The sequence below is a fragment of the Dendrobium catenatum genome, unplaced genomic scaffold (assembly GCF_001605985.2).
Source record: "Dendrobium catenatum unplaced genomic scaffold, ASM160598v2 fragScaff_scaffold_509, whole genome shotgun sequence".
NCBI lineage: Eukaryota > Viridiplantae > Streptophyta > Magnoliopsida > Asparagales > Orchidaceae > Dendrobium > Dendrobium catenatum.
Window position 1 is genome coordinate 38,530 of NW_021318971.1, and position 25,164 is coordinate 63,693.

The 25,164-nt window shown below is 34.2% G+C and overlaps 1 protein-coding gene across 1 annotated transcript in view; it reads right to left on the reverse strand.

The window, feature by feature from the left end:
• Window positions 1-25,164, reverse strand: part of LOC110115090 (IAA-alanine resistance protein 1) — a 27,325-nt gene continuing 2,161 nt past the window's right edge. Inside the window, exons 2-12 of the mRNA XM_028694614.1 lie at window positions 23,484-23,724; window positions 23,299-23,382; window positions 23,145-23,194; window positions 22,424-22,475; window positions 15,412-15,531; window positions 9,175-9,446; window positions 4,030-4,188; window positions 3,791-3,898; window positions 3,148-3,249; window positions 3,022-3,066; window positions 1-414 (exon numbers count right to left, since the gene is read on the reverse strand). Of these exons, the coding sequence (XP_028550447.1) occupies window positions 262-414; window positions 3,022-3,066; window positions 3,148-3,249; window positions 3,791-3,898; window positions 4,030-4,188; window positions 9,175-9,446; window positions 15,412-15,531; window positions 22,424-22,475; window positions 23,145-23,194; window positions 23,299-23,382; window positions 23,484-23,724 (1,386 nt within the window). The 3' untranslated portion in view covers window positions 1-261. The remainder of the gene's footprint in view (window positions 415-3,021; window positions 3,067-3,147; window positions 3,250-3,790; window positions 3,899-4,029; window positions 4,189-9,174; window positions 9,447-15,411; window positions 15,532-22,423; window positions 22,476-23,144; window positions 23,195-23,298; window positions 23,383-23,483; window positions 23,725-25,164) is intronic.

Sequence of the window (25,164 nt, forward strand, 5' to 3'; positions counted from 1 at the left end):
TTCAAACAATTAAACGTCATGTTTAGAAGAAACATAACATACATTTTACTGCATCTTTTACAAAATATCAATGCAATCACATTTTCTCTCTTTTAAAAAGCTCGATTGCCACTAACGTATCCTTCAATCAGCTGTGCTAAGAAAGCCAACAATTTAAATTGACAATTCGACAGCGACCAAAAATAATTAAATGTAACAAGATGACAATCACAAAACCCTCCCTGAATTCAAGGGTTTAGCAACCATATATATGCAAAAAGATCATTCTACAAGAGAGATACAGAGAGCAACAGCCATTCCAGCTAATAGAGAGGTCAACTGAATACCTGTGCTTCTAATTGTTGTTTTCCCATCATGCATTTCTGGGAGGACTCCTGCAACCGCTATATAGATGAACCCCCCCGCAGTGAATCCCTAAATAAATGAACTCAAATGCTCAACCAAAAGAAAATGCTAAGATTACAACAAAAGAAGGGACGCACTATTCACTAATTCAATTAAATTTTATCAGTAGCATGTTGCCAAATGTAGTCTCTAATTCGATTCTAAAAGATGACGGCTCATCTACAATCAACAGTTTAAACTATAGACATCTAATACTAAGGTCCAATAGGGCAATATTATCTCGTGCAGGGTTGCATCGTTTTATCACTAATTTTACCAACAAAAAAAAAAATTTGCAGAGTGCGTATCTTTTTTCCATCCCCCGCAGCATCATCCCATCTTTTTTACTGCTTTCCAAAGTAGGTTTTTTTACAAAGCATCATCCCATCTTTTAAAAAAGTTGATTTAAAAAAAAGTAAAAAACCTGTCACAGATGATTTGGGATGGCTTTATTATTGCTTCTTAAACCATCTGTCTAGTATAAAAGTTTTAATATGTGTTCTAGAAAGATGCTTAAAGAAGCAGTAAGAAAGCTGATGTGAAACAATGATGATGAAACAAGAATTGCTTATACGAAATTAATAAAATGTTAACTTTGCTCGGCTAAACATAAGTGGATGCATATTCAAGTTAGATCTTATGAAATTCAACGGAAGGACTAAGTAATGACAAGTTATTACAATAGAGATTAATAGGAAACTCGCAAAATTACATCATCAAATAAATGAGTAGAACAAATGGCACGTAACAAAATCCACAGTTTAAAATTTAGATAATTCACCTTGGAATCCCTCTCTTACACTCTTCATAATTATTGGTTTAGTGGAAGAAGGTTGCAAGCAAGTTTAGAGATGTCACTAATAGATATGTGATGCCAAGGGGGCTAGTCGCCAGGGAAGGAATCGGAGTTGGAGGAACGGGTGGGCGTTCGGTAATCTTCCCATCTCCCGTAGGTCATTGTTCGTCAATGACGTCCGCTAGGTGGAAGAGGATACGATCGATGTATTCCTCAACGGTGTGATCGAATCCGAATCCAACGTCAAAGAACGGTGATTGGATGATGTCGATATACCCTTGAGAGTTGAACACAAATCCGTGATCAAGTTCCGGATCCACTATGCATGCTCTTGGAAGAGCTTGGTATCTCGTGGTGGTGTGGTGGTGGGGAAGCCGTCACTTGGGAGGGGTGGCCAAAGGAAGAGGAGAGGGGAAGAGGGGGAAGGGGGCGGATAGATCTAGGTTGGATGAGAAAGAATTATTAGAAATCTGAAATTAAATTCAGAGTTAAGTGGATTTGGAGGGAACTTAATTTGAAAATTCAAATTAATCCATTGATGGCTAGGGCGGCAATTAGAAGAGGATTAGGCACTGATTTGGTAGAGATTGGGATTAAATTGGGAGAGAGAAAAGGCCCAATAAAGGGGCCGGCCAAACAATGAGGAGAGGGATTTGTTTTAATTATGTGGGTCCCAAGCAATAATTAAAGATTTTAAACAAATCTGAATTGAATTTCAGATTTTATTTAAAAGAGGAAGTTTTCAAATTTAAGTTTTAGCATTAGGAAAGCATTTGAATTTCAAATTTTAATTGAAATCCAATTAGGGAACTTTCCTAATTACTAAGACTTATTTTAGGAAGGTGATTAATGACCCAATGGAATTTGAAATTCAAAATTGGGAGCAAGGTGGCTGGCGGGCTGGGCTTAGGGACGGCAGGGGGTGGTGGGGAGGAGGCCGCCGGTTTGTTGTAGTGGCCGGCAGCGTGGGGTATTGGGGTAGGTATTCAAGGGGAAGATGGGAGCTGTCGGGTGGAGGGGAGGGATTAAGGGCTTGCCGGCGGTATAGGGAGGAAAGGAGGAAGGGGGAGAATCCAAAATAAATAAAAAAATAAAACAAAGAAACCGAGAGCTCACTTGTAGATGAACTGTTGGGTATTCCTTGGCCACTCCGAGGCTTCTCCGCTCTCATGAATTCACAAAGAGATCACTAACAAAGCAAAACTTCATTCATCAAAATCATCATTAACTATTACAAATTTACAATATAAGAGGCCTCCTCTAAATAGGCCCAAATGAAAGAAAACAAAAAAGACTAAAGTGCCCTCGGGCTACAACACAGACTCAATTCCCCATAGGGGTAAAACGAGAAAACTCAAATGCGACATAAAACATAAAACAGAAAATACATCAAAAATACAGGCTCTGAATCGTAGCCAATGATCCACGACTACGTCGACGAAACACATGTCGAAATCTCTTACTAATGTCCACATCAAAAGCCGTCTCAAACCTAAATCTCAAACCACGAGAATCTTAGGACACATTATGAAGTTACAACTCCTAATATAACCAATTTAGGCTTCATTTGACAATATCATGTTGTATTGTTAGCTAAGAACTGTAGTCATCGTTACTCTTACAAATATAGACAAGCTATTCTGCAACAGGTTACTAACGATCGTTGAACACATGCAGTAAAACTTTCAATCGTCAATGTATTTGTGAAAAGCTAAGAAAATGAAAAATTTTACGAAAAGCGCCCTAAATGCATTAACAAACTTGAAAACTTCAACTGATCTTTGGTAGTTTGTATCTGGGTACAAATAGGAAACAAGCACTAAAAATAAAGAGACCCTTACCTCTATCAAAGAAGACTGTCCAGGGTCTTTGCCAAGCACCAAAGCCTGCATAGAAACAAGATGTATTAGCATTAAGTTTTTCCTATGCAATATTGGCACAAATTTAACTGGTTACAGGGAACAAACCAAAGCAGTTCCAGCCAGGGCAACTAATGCTGACAAAAAATTAAAGAAAAGGGCCTTGGAGATCGAAAATCCTGAGCGAACCAAAATCCCAAAATCACCTACCTACACACCAAAAAGCATACTAGTGTTAATTTGTTATGTAAGGCAGAGTTAAGGTTCCACATTGCTGCAGGTGGAAACTATGAAAATTGATTGGGAAATTTACATACATACCACTTTATGCCATCTTATTTACATATCTAACACCCAAAATTTTAATATTACATATATACTACCTTATATTATTTTAATATCAAATATGTCACATATATTTCATTTTTACCACTCATATATTTCATTTTTATCACTCATATTTGATATGAAAATGAACTATAGGTAGTATGTATGTAATATTAAAGTTTTAGGTGGTAAATATGCAAATAAAATAATATAGGGTGATATGTATGTAAATCTTCCCAAATTGATTTTAGCCTTAAAGAGTAATTATGTTACCTATAAGATTTTTTTTCATTAAATAGCACATCAAAGCTATCCTAGTGTAGTAATTTACTTCATAAAGAACGCAAATATAATTAATACAAATGTTACTAATCAGAACTTTAAGAATATTCTAAGGTTTGGAACAGCTTAATCTGAAACGGACCTCTTGGGGAAGCTCATGTGCAAGCAAAAACAATGTCCGAGACCACCCTCCAACTGTTCCATGTAGTAAAAATGCACTTCCTAAGGCCATTCCATCCGTAAAATTATGCTGCAAAATTCACAGGAAAGGCGCAACATTCAGTAGTCATAAACAACAAGAAAGCTGTCTGCCATTTTGCTTCCATCAGATTAAACATCACCTGAGATAAAAGCATAGCGTAAAATAAGCGTACAACTTACAACTCCATCAGAGAAGAGATTGAGGTAACCAAACACCAAGTTCGATGATGTATGAACAGGAACAATCTCATTCAAAGATGGCTGCTTCTGGATGCCTTGAACATTTCTACTGTCAACATCTTTTTCATCCTCACTCGCAACACCATCAAAAGTTGTTCTCTGTGAAAATTTCCGATAAGCTGCATTTAACTTATTTCAAAAGGCCACAAATATAGCATTTGATGGACTCTTCTAATTTATTCTTTGAATGGACACTCGATTGTATAAACTTGGTTTTCTCAAAAAATAATGCTACACTCCTAAAAAAACATAAAATAGAAATGCAATTTATTTCACTGCCTGTGATGGAAAGGGAAACCCTTTTTTTTTTCTATTATATCCAATGGTCTTGCTATCATTTAATACATTTTGAGTAATGCAACAAGTTAATTCCAAGAACAAAAGCTGTTTCACATCAACAAGTATCTTCACTTGTTTATAGGCTAATAATCAATTTTATGAAAAAAAGAATATTGACCTATATATAAGCATTAAATTCTAATCATCATCATAATTAGCCTTATCGTAGCAATTCATGGTTTACATTATGAATCATTATACTTTATGAAAAGTTATTGTTGGAGAGTTTCAGGTTCATTCCATTTTATTCCTTGTCCTTTCTAATTACTCTCTATTATGTACTAACACTCCGCCTTAATAAGGTATGCAGTGTCGAACACAGCCGAGGAGTGTCCAGATAAAATAATAATTTGAAAAAATCGAACATGTGTTTATGATAGGAAATACTTGAGTTCGCAAGTAACTCTAAGGGAAATACTTGAATTCGCAAGCAAACCTAACCACAAGTGGTGAAAATAGTGAGCAAAACTGTTGATTACAGCAGAAAACATCATGTATGGTATTCAAGGACAAAGATATTCATGATTGTAATAAATAATAAAGGAATCAAAGCTATTAAGCATTTAATAAACTTTTGAGAGAAAGAAATGGAACATAAGTTTAGAAAAAAAAAATCATTAGTATAAAAAAAATTAATTTAGGGCTATACCAAAAAGCTCCACTAGGAAAACAATTTTTACACTAAGGCAATTAAAGAAACATGATAGACCAGATAAAACAATTTCATATGATTTTCAGTAAACTTATTAGGCTTGTGCTATAGAGTACCAAAAGAATAAATTTTTTCTATATTCCAGTCCAACTTAACCATTTGATAAACTTAATTTATTGGAGCATAGTGGAAGATGTTTAAGTGATGTCCAAAAATGATTCATAATTAACATTAATATTTAATGCATCATCTTTAAAACTTCTAATCATAGACTAAGGTGTTATAACCTTTTTATGTAATGTGAAATTTCTCTCTTTTATCTTTGTCTATCATTTTTCTTACTAATCATTTGATATTATTTTTATTTATCCATTTTATTGTTGCATCTTCTACTTTTCATTGAACAGACCAAAATTATGTCTTTATTTTTAACTATTTAATCTTTCAATAGATATGACTGTTATCACCCCTTTAATATAACATTTTTTTAATTTTTTATTCTTAATTTTACAACAAGTTCTTAACATTTTTTTTGCTATGCTCAACTTAGAGATAATTTGTTTACTTATGAACTATGATTAATTAGACATAAGCAGGCTGATTACTATTTTATACAATCTATATTTATGTCTTCATGATTTTTTTAGCATGGTATTCATGCGGCACTTATTTATTTTAATCACTTAGCCTTAAGTTTAGAATATATATATACTTATGTATATATCCATTTTTCTATATGATCGTTATAAAATATTTAAATTTATTACAAATAGTAATCATGTTATCTTTTAGTATTATTAGTTGATATTTATCGGCATTGCAACCATTAAAATTGTATGTTATATACAAGTTATTTATTGTACAAATCCAAAATCTTTAATCTTCTAAATATTTTTATCATCTTCATAATGTTCATTATTTCAACCACTGTTTTAGTTTTATAACTATATCAGCTGCAAAAATTATCTAATACGTTTAACTTTGATTAACTTTTATGAGTGTCTTTCTAGCCAATAGAAAAGATATTGATTTAAAATTAATCAATACCACAATCTCGCTGCAATGGTAGTTCCTTAGTCACTCAAAATTATTTTTAATACTAATTAATGCTTTTTAATCATTTCAACTTTTTATATTTTTTAGAGGTAAACACCCAAAAGTATCTTTTTATTTATCTAATATCTAAACTTGTATATTTACAGGCCTACCACCTGAAATATGTTTTGGCTTTCTAAAATATCACTCTGTCTTCTACTTCCTTCAAAACCCTCTCCATATTGCACGAATTGTCCGCCTGCTCTCGGCTGTAGGTGTCTGTTCACAAGAAACTCCAAGGGCGAACTCATTTCCTTCTCTCTAACGCCGATCGCCAGCCCTAGTCGAGACCACCGTCCTACCCTAGCTGTCGGATCTCCTTCTTTGCAAGGTGAACTCTCCCCATTCATCTCTTTTCCTCTCTATTCTTCTCCATACGATCTCTTTTAAAATATACTTATCATTTTAAAATAATTATTCCATTTTTGTTATGATTTTATCTATATATAAGAGTATCTATTTGTTTTATATTACTCTTCCTAGTTAGCCCAATTTTTTTACGTTAGTTGTATCTTCGCTTGTTTTGACTTGTATTATTTATTATTATTTTGTCAACTAGCTAATTCAATGAATTGAATGATTCGGACTGTATATTTTAAAAATGTTATATATTAGATGTTTGATAAAATGTCAATAGGAGAATAAAATGGAAAAATAAATTTGTCATAACAAATTCAGTAATTAGTTTACTTTATTGTATATGATTTAGTTGACTGCATTTATCTATTTGAATTTATTTTGTAATTTTAAATTTCTAATATAAGTTCGAGCTGCTCCATTCAATCACCGAGAAGCCTATAATCCAATATATTATCGTTGCAATTTGCAATGTAAAATCTATACTTGCTACAAAGCTAATAATCGCAGAAGAAAGTTCTATATATACCCCTGAAACATAACTTCCAGTCTGTGGTTTGATGAAAATATACGCAATCATGTTCTGATTTGTTTCGGGAGCATCTATAGAACTTTCTTCAGCGATTATTAGCTTTGAAGCAAATATAGATTTTACATTGTAGATTGCAACGACAATAGATTGGATTATCTAGGCTTCTTGGTGATTGAATGGAGCAGCTTGAACTTGTGTCAAAAATCTAAAATTTTAAAATAAATTCAAATAAGTAAATACAGTTAACTAAATCATATGCAATAAATTAAACCAATTACTAAATTTGTAATTACAAATTTATTTTTTCATTTTATTCTCCTATTGGCATTTTATTAAACATCTAATATACAATACTTCTAAAATGTACAGGCCGAATCATTCAATTCCTGAAATTAGCCAATTGACAAAATGAGTAATACAAAACAAAGCATGTGAAGATACAGCTAACGTAAAAAATTTAGGCTAACTAGGAAAAGTAATACAAAACAAACAGATGCTCTTATACATAGATAAAATCATAACAAAAATAGAACGATTACTTGAAAATGATAAGCATATTTCAAAAGAGATAATATGGAGAACAATAGGGAAAAAGAAAAGTGATGAATTGGAAGAGTTCACCTTGCAAAGGAGATCTGGCGGCTAGGACAGGTTGGCGGTCTCGACTAGGGCTGGCGACCGGTATTAGAGAGAAGGAAATGGGTTCGCCCTTAGAGTTTCTTGCGAACAGACACCTACAGCCGAGAGCAGGCAGATTAATTGCGAACGATTCGTGCGATATGAAGAGGATTTTGAATGGAGAAGAAGACAGAGTCGTATTTTAGAAAGCCAAAACATTTTTTAGGTGGTAAGCCTATAAATACACAAGTTTAGATATTAGATGAGTAAATAATATACTTTTGGGTGTTATGTATATAAAATCTCTAAAAAAATATAAAAGTTGAAATTATTAAAAAGTATTAACTAGAATAAAAAATAATTTTAGAGTGAGTAAGGAGTTACCATTACAGCAAGATTGTGGTAAGGATTAACTTTAAATCAATATATTTTCTATTGGTTAGAAAGATGCTCATAAAAGATAATCAAAGTTAAACATATTAGATAATTTTTGCAGCTGATATAGTTATAAAACTGAAACATTTGTTGAAATAATAAACATTATGAAAATGATAAAAATATTTAGAAATTAAAGATTTTGAAATTATACAATAAAGAACTTGTATGTAACATACAATTTTAGTAGTTGTAATGTCAATAAATAGCAACTAATAATACTAAAAGATAACATGATTACTATTTGTAATAAATTTAAATATTTTATAACGATCATATAGAAGAATGAATATATACATAAGTATATATATAATCTAAAGTTAAGACTTGGTGATTAAAAATAAATAAGTGCTGTAGGAATATCGTGCTAAAAAAATCATGAAGATATAAATATATATTGTATAAAATAGTAATCAGCCCGCTTATGTCTAATTAATCATAATTCATAAGTAAAAAAATTATCTCTAAGTTGAGTATAGCAAAAAAAATGATAAGAATAACTTATGGTAAAATAAAGAATGAAAAATTAGAAAATGTTATATTAAAGGGTGATAACAGTCGCATCTATTGAAAGATTAAATAGTTAAAAATAGAGACATAATTTTGGTCTGTTCAATGAAAAGTACAAGATGCACTAATAAAATGGATAAATAAAAATAATATCAAAGGATTAGTAAGAAAAATGACAGACAAAGATAAAAGAGATAGAAATTTCACATTACATAAAAAGGTTAGTCTGTGACTAGAAGTTTTAAAGAAGATGCATTAAATAACAATTAATTAGGAATCATTTTTGGACATCACTTAAGCATCTTCCACTACTCTCCAATAAAATAAGTTTATTAAATGGTTAAGATGGACTGGAATATAGGAAAAGAAGTGAAAGATGCATCATAATAAAGTAGAATGTGAAAACCATTTACTAAGAAACAAGGAAATACCAAAATGGTTTATATGTTCAAAAGAAGAAGATTGGAACCTTTGCAAGGACATTATTCAAGTACAGTTTCATTTGAGGTCGGCCATCCATATATTTCTACTTTAATTAGTCATGTACCTTGCGAAGATTTTCCCATTTATCATTCTTGTCATTTTTTAGCCTTGCATCAGATTGACCATTCAATTCCGTTTCTGAAATCATATCCACTGTTTCACGATTCTTTGAATCAGACAGCTGCTGACTAGTAACCTCTCCATCATGTTTTAGTTTCTGTTGTTGCTTATGATGATGATGATTATGACCATGCATGAGGTTGTTAGCTCCATTGGGAGAATGATCTTCAACATATCTTACAATCTTCTCAACAAGGAAGAAAAGAACAATTCCCACTGTAGACAGCACACCAGTACACATTAATAATTATGAAATGCGTAAGATCACAAATAAAGGTTGAGTTTGTTATCCCTTATTATGCAAACGTAGATTTAAAAACACAAGAACAAACCAAAGTGGTAAATAAAACAAACCGATACCTTGCAATGCGCAAACAACAAACAGAACTGTCATACAAAAACGTCTTTCTAATTTCAGTACTTCCCTACAATTACACTCCCACTGCTGGAGTATATATATCAATAAGTTCCTACTTGATATAAAATTGGAAGAAAAAAAACAAAACTTTGATAAAAATAATTGTGCAACATACAAACATTGTCTAAAGTCAAGTCAAACCATGGATGGATAGATCAATTTTTCATAAACAAGTGAGGGAGATCTATCAACAACAGTACGTGGGAGGGATGTCTTAATAAATAATAATAATAAACTGTAAGATAATCATAATATGAGAAGAAGAACCATAATCTAGAAATCAAGACGCTTCAGAGTGAACAGTAGCAATCCAAGCAAAAGAGGAAACAGCATGAAAGACTAAATTATTCAACAAAGAATACTAAAATAATTGATCATTTTGTTTTAATTAGGAAGAGAGATCAAAATTGAATGAGAACCCAAAGAATTGGCAAAGGCGATAATGGAAACATGCTAAGCCATCCGAGGATAGCTAAATTTTTCCTAAAAATTAGCGATCAGATGAATGATTCGTCATTTAGCAATGCTGACAAATGGGAAGAGTTGTGATCTCAATCATGGTCATCATCACGACGACCACATCAACAATTACAATTACAGTTAGTTGCTCTTACAAGAAGAGCAGCCGAACTGTGATCAAAGAAGACGAATCAAGTAATTCAGTGCTATGGAGAACCCATCAGAAAGCTGTAGAGAAGTTGGGATAGTAAAGTTATCCATTAACTAAGCTTAAACAAATTATAGAGATAAATATAGAGATTAAAGAGAACCTTGGAAATAATAAACTCCTCATTCAATTTTTTTTCGAGTTGTCAGATCGATAATAAAAGGATAATATCGAACAAGTTCATCCAATTTTCCTATCAAAGCATAGCAATGCTTTTGAATAGATTTGTCATCTTGTTTCAAACAAAGTAGAGGGTAACAAGATGTATGCCCTCATTATCGTGAAAGTAATTAAGACGAAGAAAATCCCACATCTTTTTGTTAGTCTCCTAAAAAAAAGGATACAAGCAATTATAGGTTTGAGGTTGTTGAGCATCAATGTGAGAACAACATAGTCAAAAGCTTGTCATTTGGTGTATTTGAAAATGTTTCTCGATTCAGGAGGCAAAGAGTCCAAATGACTAATTTACTCATGAGAACCCACGAGAAAATGGAAGGAATAAGATCATAGGAGATACTTGGTATCATTGAATGGATAATCGTACCAATAGTGGATTAGAGTGTTCCATAAAAGAACAGTAAATATAAATAAAGTCATACGAAAATACCGCCCAGAGAGAAAGAAGAATATGAGAAAGATTTAATCAATTATAAATCAAGGTGAAGGAAGCATGCAGAAATGAGTTAGTGAGAGCATGCATGAGAGCAGGAAGTGCACAGCCAAGAATGCAAGTACAGAAACGAGCTTGAGCACACACGTGCAAGAAACAAGAGAGCTCACAAACAAGGCAAGTGAAAGTTTGAGAGAGTGTGCAAGAAAGCATGTATGCGAGCAAAAAACATGAGCAAGCAAGCATGCAGGAAACCACGTGCTGTGACCAAGCAAGTATGTAGGTGAGCGTGAGTCAAGTAGGCAAGTGAGAACTACGACTAAGAATGGTCCGCCTATCAGAAGTGAGATCAACAAGAAAAAAAGAATTGGGAGAGTGAAAGGGGTGGGAAGGATGATGACTATGGCTAGTGCTAACCTTGCTTTTATACCAAATTTGAAAGAAAAGGCATTTTGTTATTCATCATTAATTAAATAAAAGTAACTATATATAGGCAGTCAGGGAGAACCAAAAAAGACAATAAAGAGGACAATATCATGGACATATTACAATAGTAAACCAGACTTTCAATCTAGCAATCTAGCACTTTCTTACGATAGCTAGCAACTTTTTATTCTGGCACTTACCTCGTTGCGGGCTAGAAACTTCGCGGCCGTAAAAAGGGAGTTTTTTATCATAAATTTGCACAAATCTCCAGCACATTAACAAATAAATGAGAGAGATTGGATGACACCATAGATTTTTTATGTACAAAACTCAAAAAGGGAAAAACTACGATGACTTGCCTAGTTGAAATAATTCGACTACGTATGCATGAATTACAGAGTTTTGTCAGCATCTTATCTCAGAGACGTTAAAATTAAAAGAGTTTAGAGAACTTGCAAAAAAGTGTCGAAAAGTCTTATATGTACGTTTTGGGGCTGTGACAAAGAGTCTGATGGTGGCAGTCAGTTGATAAATGTCCAACAATGGAGGTTAATCGGTCGAGATTCAACGGCAGTGGTCAGGCGGAAGATCTGTCGGTGGCGATTGGGCAAAGAAGATTCAACGGCGACGACCAAGCAGCAAAAGTCTAACTACAATGGTCAGGCGACAAAAGTGGTTGGGCGACTAATAGTAGTGGTCGGGTGGCGAAAGCTCAATGAAGATGGTCCGACAATGGCTACAGGGAGAAGGTCCAGTGGTAGCGACTGGGCGGAGGTCCCACAGTCTAACCGAGGACCAATGACAGCGACCAAGCGACAAAAGTCCAATGGAGATGGTTAGCTGACAAAGGTCCAGAGCATTGGCCATATAGAGGTACAATGGTGATGATTGGCTATAAAGGTTTGATGGTGACGATCGGGCAGATGTCCTGCAGTGGCAGCCAAGTGGAGGTTTGCTGGCAATGGTGCTCGGGTGGAGCTCCAGGATTCTTCAATTCTCGAAGCTCTCTTGAATCTCTAGCCAAGGATCCCCCTTCGTGTAGGGAGTGGGGCTTATTTATAGATTTTTTTGGACTGGCATGCCCCATAAACATAGAGAAAATCTGAAGCACTCCATTAGACAGCCTATATTGAGTCCCTCGATAATAGATCATTTCTTCATCATCCAATTAATGCAATGAAATTTCTGATTATGCTTCAGAGCCTTGACTTAGGCTCATTCAGGCTCATATTCACTTGCTTGTTTATATTGTTGGGTTTATTTCGTCGAAACATTCAATTTGACTACAAGTTTGCTAAGCTCGGAGTTCAGACAATCTTAATTAGCTTTTGAAATTTTTTAATTTAGATATGTATTGAGATCGTGCCCGATCAAGGTTATTTTTTGTGGCATATCATCTATCATACTATTGCAATTTGTAACAAAATAATTTCATTAAAGGACTACACTAGCTAACTAAAAATGCCCAACAAGTCTTCCGCATACATACCAAAGAGAGAAATTGGGCTTCTAAGTAAACCACTCAACTTATCAATCCAGATATAATATTTAACACATTTAGATTTCTACTACAAGAAATTAGTTGCATGATGCTTTTTTCTTAGCCAATAAAGTAACTAACAACATAACAAACAGTTATAAGGTTTGTGTGAGGCCCTAAAAGTTTAACACCAAGTAGTTTGATTATTAGTAATGGATAGAGCATGATACTTACAAATCCCAACCTTCGTTCAATAAGATATGCAAAGCCACCTTTTAAAATTTGTAAAATTCATGCATAAATTTATGAATTAGTCAATGTGAAGAAGCTTGAGGATTTAAATTTCTTCCAAGTTCAAACCTCTCCCGAGAGAAATTATTAATGAATTGTCAACAAATAGCTAATGAATTCTCAACAAAAAATGAAAAAACTGCCACATATTTGAAAGAACGGATGATTGGAGATTTATTTTTACTTTCATACATCAATTAAAAAGGAAAAATTACACACAATAAATTTAAAATACTATTCAAGTCTCTTCTAGATATATGGATGCCTCCATGGAAATCCATTAGTAAGCTGCAAGCACGAGCTTTCAACAATCCATTCCTACAATGACCAATTAGCATATACATAAATTTTCCCGGTGTATTGGAATAACATGCAAAGGCACTTAATTTGTAGCCTTTTCTGTATTTTTACTTAGACATAAGGTGACTTTATTGATGAAGACACAAGGTGACGAGATTTACGACGTGGAAAAAATACACACGACTTTCTTTTTTTATTCTTTTTTTTCTATTTATTTTCATTTTCCTTTTACTTCTTGTTCTCCATTCTTTTTTTAGAGATAGAGAAAAAATGGTAAGAGAGAGGAAGAAGAGGGTAAGACAGATAAAGGGATAGAGAAATAAAAGTAGCAGTGGAGCTAATGATTATGTTTGTGGCCTCCCGTGGGTTGATAAGAGATGAGATATTGCCAGAGGTGTTGGGGAAGACGGGTTCGACAACTTTGTAAGGAGGCAACGGAGTTTGGATTAACGGGGATGAGCATCTTTGATAAGAACATAACTGAAGAGTTGAGAATAAGTGGCATCGGTGAGATCTAAGAGGGGTTGTCCATGTAAAGTGTTAGATGGTAGTTTTGTTCGACAACGAGTGGTTGCTAGTGGGAGAAGAGAGGGAGGATGGGTTGGTGAGAGGTCAAGAGAGAAGAGAGGGGAAGGCGGTGATTGGGTAAATGTAGAATAGGAAGCGAAGCCTTATTGCGGATGAGGACAAAGGTCGTAGGAGAGTGGGAGTTCGATTCCTCTTGTATAGAGAGATCTAATTAAGTTGAGTAGGTCGTCAATGAGCAAACACTCAATAAGGTGGAAAAGGGTTTGTGGGGGTTGAGCATCGTCAGTGGTTTGGCATGTGGAGAAGATGAGGACTTGGTGAGGAAGAGTTCATGGTGTATGAGAGAAGAGGGGACAACCGACGACAGGTTGCAGGGAAACTGACAACACATTGTTGGGTCGCCGAGGGTTAGGAACAAGAAAGAGAGAAGAGAGAGGAAGATGTAGGCGATGATGTGGCCTCTGGCAGGAGAGAGAGAGAGAGAGAGAGAGAGAGAGGAGCTAGTCTTAGGAAAGGTAATGGGCAATCAGTTGGAAAGTGGGGATATTGGGTTAGTTTAGGTTATCTTCTTATTTTCATATATAGCAGGATGCAAGATAGGAACTACACAGTACGCATTTGTAGAGGGATTAGGCATCACAACAAGAATTTAGAGATTTTTATGGTATGAGACGGGATTTTAGGATCGTGAGATTTGATTATTTGTTAAAAATACATAATAATTTTTAAATCAAATTTTGATCATATAAAATAGATAAAAAATTAAAAGATAATAACATGTGAATCAACTCCTCACACAATTACTTATTTCTCGTGAGTCTCAAGTTTTGTGTCATCTCGCATGCAGACAAATTTGTTTTTCATTTTCATACGATGCAAAGGCCAATAAATGTGTCCCTCCGGGTAATTTCGACATCTTAGACATGTCTAAGCTATCTTTTTTACGAGCGGATGACATATGGATAAATTTTAATATGTGTGATGTGTTTTTAGCCAACTTTGTCCAACATAACGCCCATTGTCTACCATATTTATCGTACTCGATCGGATTGCATAGCATAGCACATATAGAGGTCAACAATCATATAAAAGTTTTGAAATCAAATGAACAAGAGAGATTCATCATTATAGCATAACCCCAACACCTTAAACCTTCTGTTAGCCTCCAACCTTGCCTTACCACATCTAAATCTTCAATAGACTAGCAATTTTCTTGCGTCAAGATAGATTTTTGCATCTATACAAGGCTATATAAATTAACCCTATAATTTTAAAAACTACTGCAATCTATCAATTTCCAAACTATAAAAAGATATTAAAATTTTTCCAACTATGGTGTGCACCGAATAATTTCTTAACCAGTTATATATATCTCTCAAGTTCAGTAGCCACAAACCTATCGAAAAAAAATTGCAAAGCACCATATCCTCAACTATAATATGCAAGTTATAATAAACTCACACAGCATTGACAACCCAACTGAAAGATCTTCAAGTGAATGAGCATGTGAATGTCCATGCTCATGATCCGCCTCGCCAAAACTGTCTATATGGTTATCATGCGAGTGAGAATGTTTGCCACCTGGAAGAATTGGTATTAAGAAGTTCAGCATCTAAGACATTCCCAAAAAAACTGAATGGAGAAGCTAAAGCTTGAGAGCATTAAATTTCAATATATTTGACATCAAGACTCAACAAATGTCAAAGTGAACAATATGACCCCAGGTATAAAGTAATAAAACTTACTACAAAAATTTTCTACTTTAAGTAACATCTGTCACTAGAAAGATATACCCTCTAAAGTTTGGTTTTTTATAGTTTAAAAAGTGACTTGTATTCATTCTTCTTCTAATTCACATTTGCATAGAATGCAATTTAATGTTGTTTTCATATTTCAGAATGCAATTTCATAATTTTTTTCAAAGTGACTTGTTATCATTCCTCTAATTCACATTTGTCCTTTTTCTTTTAAGTCAGAAACGTTCTATTCTTACTGGTTAAATTTCTTTTGATCCTAATAAAATCTGGATTTGTTTTAATGTTTCCACAATAACATGTCAAGCACTATAGGTATTATCAAAGTCTACTACTCATGACAATATATTTAACTCCAATCTATATAGAGTATTCATACTAGTAATTGAAGTTAATTTGTAATCATTTTCAAATTTCACCAGAAAAAACTCAAGAGACTCGATTATTATTATCAAAAGAATATATGTTGGAGAGAACAAAATAACACCATTCATTTAGAACATCACAATTGAATCCCTGAGAACCGCGATATAACAAATAAAAAATCAAGCATAGATAATGCAATTACTGCAATACGAATGATAAATTGTTTAAATCAGATAATCTTGATGAATTTAAGTTGCTTTGAGCTGATAAATTTTAGGAAGGTCATAAATTAAAATAAATAAAGATTTTGGGAGGTTTCTCACAAAGAAAGTCCAATCAATGAGCTTAACCTTATTTTCATGGTGCTTTATGGAAACCTTGGAATGCAAAATATAGGTAAGCTGTAGAGGAAAGTTAAGTACACCGTGAACATCAAAATTGTCACTTTGGTAGGCTGATTGCAAGTTGATTTCAAGACTGCACCAAGGAACAGGAAACGACTAGGTTACAAGATTAGGACACAATGGCTTTATTTGCTAGGAGTAGACAAAAACAAGAGATTCAAGAAGACCGAAAAGAATATAAGCAAATGGTTAAGGATTTAATCTTGACAATGCTAGGAAGACATTTTTGAAACAGGCTACAATTGGTAGTGTTAAAATTCATAGAATTTGAGAAGGGAAAAAATATGCTTCTAATTATTATACAAAATTATCTCTATTTATAGATCTATACAAGATGACTTAATAAAAAAATAAATAACTTCTAATTGATACATAATTGCCTCAATATAATCATTCCTAATTCAGCGACCCAAATATAGAAGGATATTGGCGTGATCCAGGTGAGTCTCCCACGGATTCTCATCTTGACCGTAGGGTCAAGTGCCAAGGGATGACTAAGATTTTGATAGGTAGTAAACAGTTTTAAAACAAACTGCAATTCAGAAAACAGAAAGGCATCAGAAGAAATAATGGAAATAGCGTGTTCAAGATTTAGAGAGAACACCATAATAAAGGTCATTAAAATCAATAATCAAACTTCTCGAAGTATTTAGAGAAAATCCCTAATGAGACTTACTGACTCCTAGCACCTTATTACCATCTTATGGTGATATGACGAGACAAGTAACCAGCTGATTATTTCACAATTCATTTCAATTGGGTGGCCCAATGAAGAGTCATATTAGTGCCACTATTCATAATATATGTGCTTTCATAATTTTTGTTCAAGGGTCTTAAGCTATCTTGCATTTACTAAGAATTATGACATTTAAAAAATAGATTTGGGCACTAAAAGAGATTAGAAAAACTGTTCCCTTTTGGTACTCAAATAGAGAGTATGCATTATAGATGACGTTTAATATAAAGATATAATCCTAGCAGCTAGCACAATTCAGGCTTCGTTTGGGAATGCTTTTCTATTGTTTCTTGAAGCCTCTTTCTAGTACAATTCTAGTACAAAAATTTTAATTTTTGTACTAGAAAGCTGCTTCAAGAAGCAGTAAAAAAGCCGCCCCAAACGAAGCCTCAATCAAAAAAATAGCATGCAATGACCATCAAAACGTGCAAAAAAGAGATTTATACTAATCAACGAAAAAGGTAAAAAAAGACTGATGTCTATGATCTCAACCAAAAAAAACATTTCATGGAGTATATATATTCTAATGATTTAATCATAAACAGAAATAAAATCCCGTATACGTAGGCTACTTAAGCTGCTAAAAAACAGGTTTACCCTCTAAAGTAAAGAAGCTGGCTTAAGGAAATAAGAATGCATGCTACTCCATGCTAATGGAATTTAATAATAAAATTAAAGGAGGTAAAACCACCCCAAATGATCCATGTCTCCTGCTGCCTTTTGTTCTTATAATTTGGAAGGTGTCTCTCCTCTTCCTACTCATTGTTCTTCCTCAAATGGTTTTGCCTTTTTCCACAAATTATCTTTTCTACCACTGTGATTCCGCTAGGTAAAACACTGACATAGGGATCAAATGATCCTAATCTTTGGTTGAAGTTTTGAGAGACAAGAATGCTTAATCCCCTTTAGTTACTTAAATTCATATCATATGGTCTTATAGTGTTTTGATTCTAGAACATATAAAATAGGCATCATTTTTTTATTTTATCATGAAATAAAATTATAATGGTCCACCATGCAGTTCCGGTATGATTGCTTTATGACAAAATATAAAAGATTAAAATATGTGAGACAAAAAATATTTTTGTGAATTTAATTGGCAACGTTCAGGTTGTCAAGGAAGAGGTTCTCAAATGTGAAGGGATTCTGCAGCAATTCAAATCACTTATCGAATAAATTTTAGTTGAATAGAGCAACTTTTGCTCTTTACAAAACTCTATGGAGGACTTTGGAGAAAAAATTTGCATTAAGAAGGTTAAAGAGGGTGATGGGAACATAAAGTATTATCACTCACTGGTTCTGAAAAAAAAAAAAGAGGGGGTGCCAGTTAACAAAATCAAAAACTTATGGGCTAATTTCTCAAGCTGAGCTCTCTGTTCTGCTTTTAAGTTTTTTTAATAATAGGATATCCTGGGAGGATTTTATTCTAAAAGACAATTATTAGTGTTTTACCCCAGCTTTGAAAACTAATACAAGCAATATAAAATTATATGTTATCTCTTATAAGAGATTAAGAGGGCTGCTTTTGAATTGAAGTTGATACCAACGGTAGTCTCGATGGATACATCCTTAATCTGTAAAGTTGGCTGAGATTTCTTCACTATGATGTTATACATAGTCCTTTTTAAAAGGAATGATTTCAATATTTTCCTCTACAATATCTCATATTCTCATACCTAAATCCTCTAATCCTCAATCTTTGACAGATTAAACATATTAGCTTGTGTCCTGTCTTCAACAAAATGATTACCAAACTGTTTAGTAGATAGAATTGTTGATAGATTACCTAAACTTATTTCTCTCAACCAAAGTGGTTTTGTGAAGGAGGAATATTTCTGATAATATAGTACCTGTGAAAAAGATTTTGGTGAAAATATTTGATAGGAATTACTTGAGTTCAAGTATTTCCTAACCAATTTAAAGGCAAAGATCAAAGAGAAACTTCTGTCCAGAGCAGGAAAACAGTGAAAAAAAATGAGTAAAATTGAGAGAAATTTGGAGAAAAAGACTTTATTTTACTAATAGATGCAAGGAAAATAGCAAAGATACAAGGATCCTCGATTCGAGAGGAGGATCGCACTCTCCCAATCTCTAGAATTCGATCTAGAGCCCTAGCCACCAAAGAAGAACAATAAAACTCAAAGCAAATCTCCCATAACCATAATCTCTCCTTTTCTCCCTACTTAATGCATACAATTCAAAAATAACATAAAAGGACCTAATTGCCCTTGCTCCCACGCCTTTTGGCTCCAAGATACAAATTCAAAAACAAGTGGACCCCACCCAAAATTCTCCTCAATCTTCCGCCGGCTTCCCCTCTGTTTCCGCCCGTTCCCGTCGCCTGTAGACGAACCAAGCCGGCCCAATGGATTATTGGGCCGGCTGGACCGGTCCCAAGAGGACCGGTCTAACAATATTGTAATCAAATTGGACTGTACTAAAGGTTATAATTGGTCATGTTAAAACATAAACCTCTTATTTTCCATGGGCCTTAAACCTGAAGACCCTATCTCTCCAATTTTATTTATATTGGCAGTTGAATCCTTATTTTAGAGGTTTGATCCATCTATTCAATTGATGTCCTTCGATGACATTTTTCAGTTGTTTTGAATTAATATTTCTTAATTATCCTTCATAAATCATTATTTTGTTATTCATGAATGGGAACTCATCTTAACTAAAAGTGTTGGATATTATCAAGAATTTAATGAGTTTCGGGCTGGTAGTGAATAAATCCACAAAATGGACTAATTGCTTCATTGCTCTAGCTTATGATTTTATAATTGCTAAAACTTTATTTAAGAAAAAAGATGAGCATCTCATCCCTTATAAGAATGGATATAGTAAAACTCATATTGATTATTTTCTTATAAAAAAAATAGATCATTTATATTGTAAAGCTATAAATTATTCTGAGTGAAAGTTTATGTATCCAATATCGTTTATTAATTTTGGACTTTAAGATGAAGGGGTGAAATATGAAAAATAAAGTAAAATATTGTTCTAGGATTGGATATGAGCATTTAAAGAACACTAATAAAAATATTTTTTTGTGTAAGATTCAATATCTTAAGAATTTGACTGTGCATGAAGAAGATAATGTTATGTGAGAAAAAAATAGCAAGTGATATTAAGAATTTTTGTTAAAGATATGCTAGGAGTATCAAAAGTAAAAGCTCATAATAATAAAATAGTTGATGTTAAAATCAAAATATACAAAAAAAGATAAAAAAATAAGAAACTTTGTAATAATAATTGATTTAAGTGTAAAAACTCAAAAAATTAGGAAATATCAAAAGAGGACCGTAAGGAGTATAAGAAAGTAATATGTGATGCAAAGAATTGTTTTTAATAATTTATATAATAGATTAGATACTAAGAATGGCATAAGATATATTTATAAGTTAGTCAAACAAAAAGATAAGGAAGTAAAGAATTAGTTCAAATGAAGTGCATTAAGGATAAAGATCAAAAAATACTTTTATTAGAAGAGGATATTCAACAAAGGTGGGTAAGATATTTTCATAAGTATTTCAAAGAAGATTGTGAGAATACGATTGACTTTAATGACCTTAGCATCCTAAATGGAAATAGATATTTTTAATTTGAACGTTGTATCAATAAAACCAAAATTAGAGAAGCTCTAAAGAAAATGAAGAATGGAAAAGCTGTTGGACCTAATGATATTTCAATATAGGCGTGAAAATACTTAGAAGATGAAAAAATTGTATTGGCTTACGAAACATTTCAATATTATTTTAAAGACTAAAAATATGTCAGATGAGTGAGTGGAGGAGTGTGTTGATTCTTATTTTTAAGAATAAATATGCACAAGGGTGTGTGAATTATAGAGGAATTAAGTTAATGTGTCATACTTTAAAATTATGGGAGAGAGTTATTGAGCATAGGTTATGACGTGATGCTAATGTTTTGCAAAATGAATTTGGATTCATGTAGGGTAGGTCCACTAAGGAAACTATACATTTATTGAGAGGTTTGTTGGAGAAATTTTGAGAGAATAAGGAGGATCTATATATATGATATTTATTGATTTAAATAAAGCATATGATAACGTTTCAAGAGAAGTGCTCTGAAGAATTCTAAAAAAGAAAGGAGTTAATAATGCTTATGTTCAAGTCATTAAGGAAATGTATGCAAGAGCCATTACTTGTGTTCAAACACAATGCGGTTTGACCAAGTATTTTTCTATTTCAGTTGGATTGCGCACAAGGATTAGCTTTAAGCCCATATCTTTTAGCTTTAGTCATGGATGTTCTTCTTAGACATTTGCAAGATGATGGACCCTGATGTATGTTTTTGCTGATGATATTCTTCTTATTGATAAGACTAAAAAGGAAGTTGAAGGTAAACTTTAATTATGAAGGTCAACCTCAAAATCTAAAAATTTACTTCGTTTGGGTAGATATAAAATTGAATACATGGAGTGTAATTTTAGTAATAATAAATCTAGTGGGAGGATTGTGACTTTGGGCGATCAAGTCATTAAAATGAGTATACGTTTTAGATATCTTGAGTTTATTGATCAAACTAATGGTGAAATAGATGGGAATATTATTAGTAAAATTCAAGTTGGATGGTTCAAGCGGAGGAATGCATCGGGCTTGTTGTGTGATAGAAAAGTGCCCATCAAACTTAAGAGAGAATTCAATAAGATGGTGGTGATACCTGCAATGTTTTATGGCATAGCCTTTAAAAGATAAACATAAAATTAAGTTAAGTGTTGCAAAGATAAAGATGCTCAGGTAGATGAGTGGCTTCACTCTTATAGATAAAATTCGAAACACACGTGAAAAGCTTGGAGTAGCTCCAATGGCAAATAAGATTAGAGAGAGCGGTCTAGATGGTTTGGACACATAAAACGTCGGCCTTCTGATAACCCGGTTAGGAGAGTAGGTGTATTAGATTTGACTTATGTTAAAAAAAGTAAAGGTAGACCTAAAAGGACTTGGTTGAAAAATATTAAAAATAATCCTTTTTTATTAGATTTAAATGATAATTTGACTCTTAAGAGGACACAATGTAGAAAAGAAATTCATGTAACCAACCCCAAGGAGTGGGATAAAAGCTTGATGTTGTTGCAGTCGTTGCTTCATGGAAAGTTTTATTAAAAACCCCCATTTGCTAAAAAATATTGTACATGTTTACAAGCATAAAGAGACACAAAGATAGAACAACGAGTTTGAAGATTTTACCAAAGGCATGCGGTAATTGATGAAGAAAAGCATCACCAAGCATAGCTCCGGCCTGTAAATAAGAACATCAAACAACCTGAACAAAGTTTTTGAAAGCAAGGAACCAATAGAAATGACAAAAATTAGATGAATGACTTTACCATGGTCTTAAGTACCATAAAACTAATAAAGTAATTTCTTCTGCGAACAATCAAGAAGATGGCTAGTAGCAAGTTCATGAGCACTTTTTTAATGGATAACAAACTATGCAAAAGGGCCAAATATGGAAGATATATAATTCAATTTAACGTGCATTGAAAGTTAATGGAAACCAGCTTTCATAACATGCATAAAAGAACGATTATTTTAATACAAGGGTTAAACATGATATTCTACAATGAGTGGAAATAATTTGAAGAGAAAAATGCATTGTCTCAGAGATAATCATAGTGACAGAATTTTAGTTTGTTTTTTATTTGGAGGAAAGGAACTTGCTCCCAATCAACACGATTTTCAGCTCAGTAAAAACCAAAACGAATGGAAACATATTTTTTTTAACATTTTAGTTCCTTTAACATACATATTGGTATTCGTGCTTTGTTCAAACTTAAATCCTGATTATCTATCAAAAGGCCCATAAGCAGTGGGAGCCGCCTAATTACTTAAGCACTTTGGTCTGACTTCCAGCTACACCAAGATTAGCCAACAAAGATAACCGGGATAATAAAAGTTAATAGCTTACCCCAAATACAGCCAAGCAATCTACCACCGCCCTGGAAGGTTTCCCCTGAACTGCAAAAACCCAAAACGAAAGCTCAAACTATTCGGCGACCCAACTACAAGAGCTAAAATCAAATAAAAAACATAATGAAGACGAGTTCTAAAAAAACACTCACAGAATATCAGAGGCAATATGATAAGGCAGATCAGTGACGCCATGCTCACAAGCAGTGAGCATCCCATGGCTCGTACCCAAATACCTTCAATTTCCAATACCAATCCAACAAGAAGTGAAAACTCATGCAGTTTCATCGAACTCAACATTGAATAGATTATTATCTCATCAATTAAAAACAATTACCTAAACGAGATATCTCATGTTCAGAACCGTCATTGGAGTGGAAATGGCGATGGTAGTGGTGGTGATTGCGGTGGTGGTGGTGGTGGTGGTTGAAGCCAAATCCCTCCCGAGCCAGATCTTCCTCCTCCGCCAATTCCTCCGGAAGCTTCCGACTTTGAATCTCTCCATGATCGTGATCGTGATCATGATCATGTTCGTGTGGATGATGATGATGATGATCATGATCATGATGAGCATGATGGTGCTGATCGTCGGAAAAGGCCGGAGAAGAGAAACGGCAGGAAGGCGAGGCCTTTTCAGTTGCGACACATAGGACAACCACCGCCCAGGTAGCAACAAGGAGTAAGTTGCCGCAGGGGAGACTCCGCCTCGCAGGGATTGCGAGGAGCGCCATTGGCGTCAGGGGCACGCTCAGGTAATCCGCTGACTAGGAGGCTACAGTTAACAGTTAAGGCCGCGTAACCCCTGCCTCGCTTTGCCCTAACCCACACCGCCACACCGGCACCAGCGCAATAAAAAAATAAAAATAGGTTTTAGAATTTACGCATATACCATGCTATTATTTATATATTTAAATATTTTTCTATCACATTTAAATATTAAAATATTACACAAATAAATATATAATTTTAAATATTAAATAAATAAAATAAAATAAAAATAAATTTTAGACATTAAATATATAATTACTTCAACTTTATATAATATATATGTAAAAATTCAGACTGGCCACCGACTGACGTCGAACTTCCGCTCGGCCAACGATCGACGGCTAACTTCCACTTGACCATCGATCGACGCCAGATTTCCACCTGGCCACAGTCTAATGTTGAACTTCTATCTGGCCACCAAGTGACGCTGAACTTTCTTTCGGCCACCGATCAATGCAGGACTTCCGCTCGGCCACCGATCGACGTCGGACTTCCCCCCACCACCGATCAACTATAGACTTTCGTCAGACCACCGCTTGAGGCCCTCGCCTTCGCCGGACCACCTCTTGAGGCCCTCACCTTTGCTGAACCACCTCCTGAGGCCCTCACCTTCGCTAGACCACCACTTGAGGCCCTCACATTCGCCGGACCATCACCTGAGGCCCTCACAATTGCCGCACCACCACTTGAGGCCGTCACCTTTGTCGGACCACCACTTGAGGCCCTCACCTTTGCCAGACCACCTCCTGAGGCCTTCACCTTTGCTGGACCACCACCTAAGGGCATGAACTCCGCCAGGCCACCACTTGAGGCCCTAAACTCCGCCATACCATCAACTGATGTTAGAGTTCTGCCAAATCACTATCGGACTACTAACTGACGCCGCAAATTCCAAGTGATGCCAGATTTAACACTATATTTCAACCATACAGTTGACATTTATAATCCGATCGCCCTCAAGGACGAGTCAGCTCACTGTACTCAACTCAAATTCCAGTGAAATCTTTTCAACTGGGCTAGGTCTTGTGGTTTTTTTCCTATTCAGGGTTTTCCGCGTAAAAATCTTGTGTTCTCTGTGTGTAAGCTAGATATCCGTGTAACACTAAGACGTAAAATTACAACTCTATCGTCGCGTATAATCTAGCCCGCAACAAGTTTGATTTTTAAAAGTTTAATATATGGCAATAATAATTTAAAGCATCCTATTGATAATTGTAGACCTAACTTTTTTTTTTTTGTTCAAAAATTTT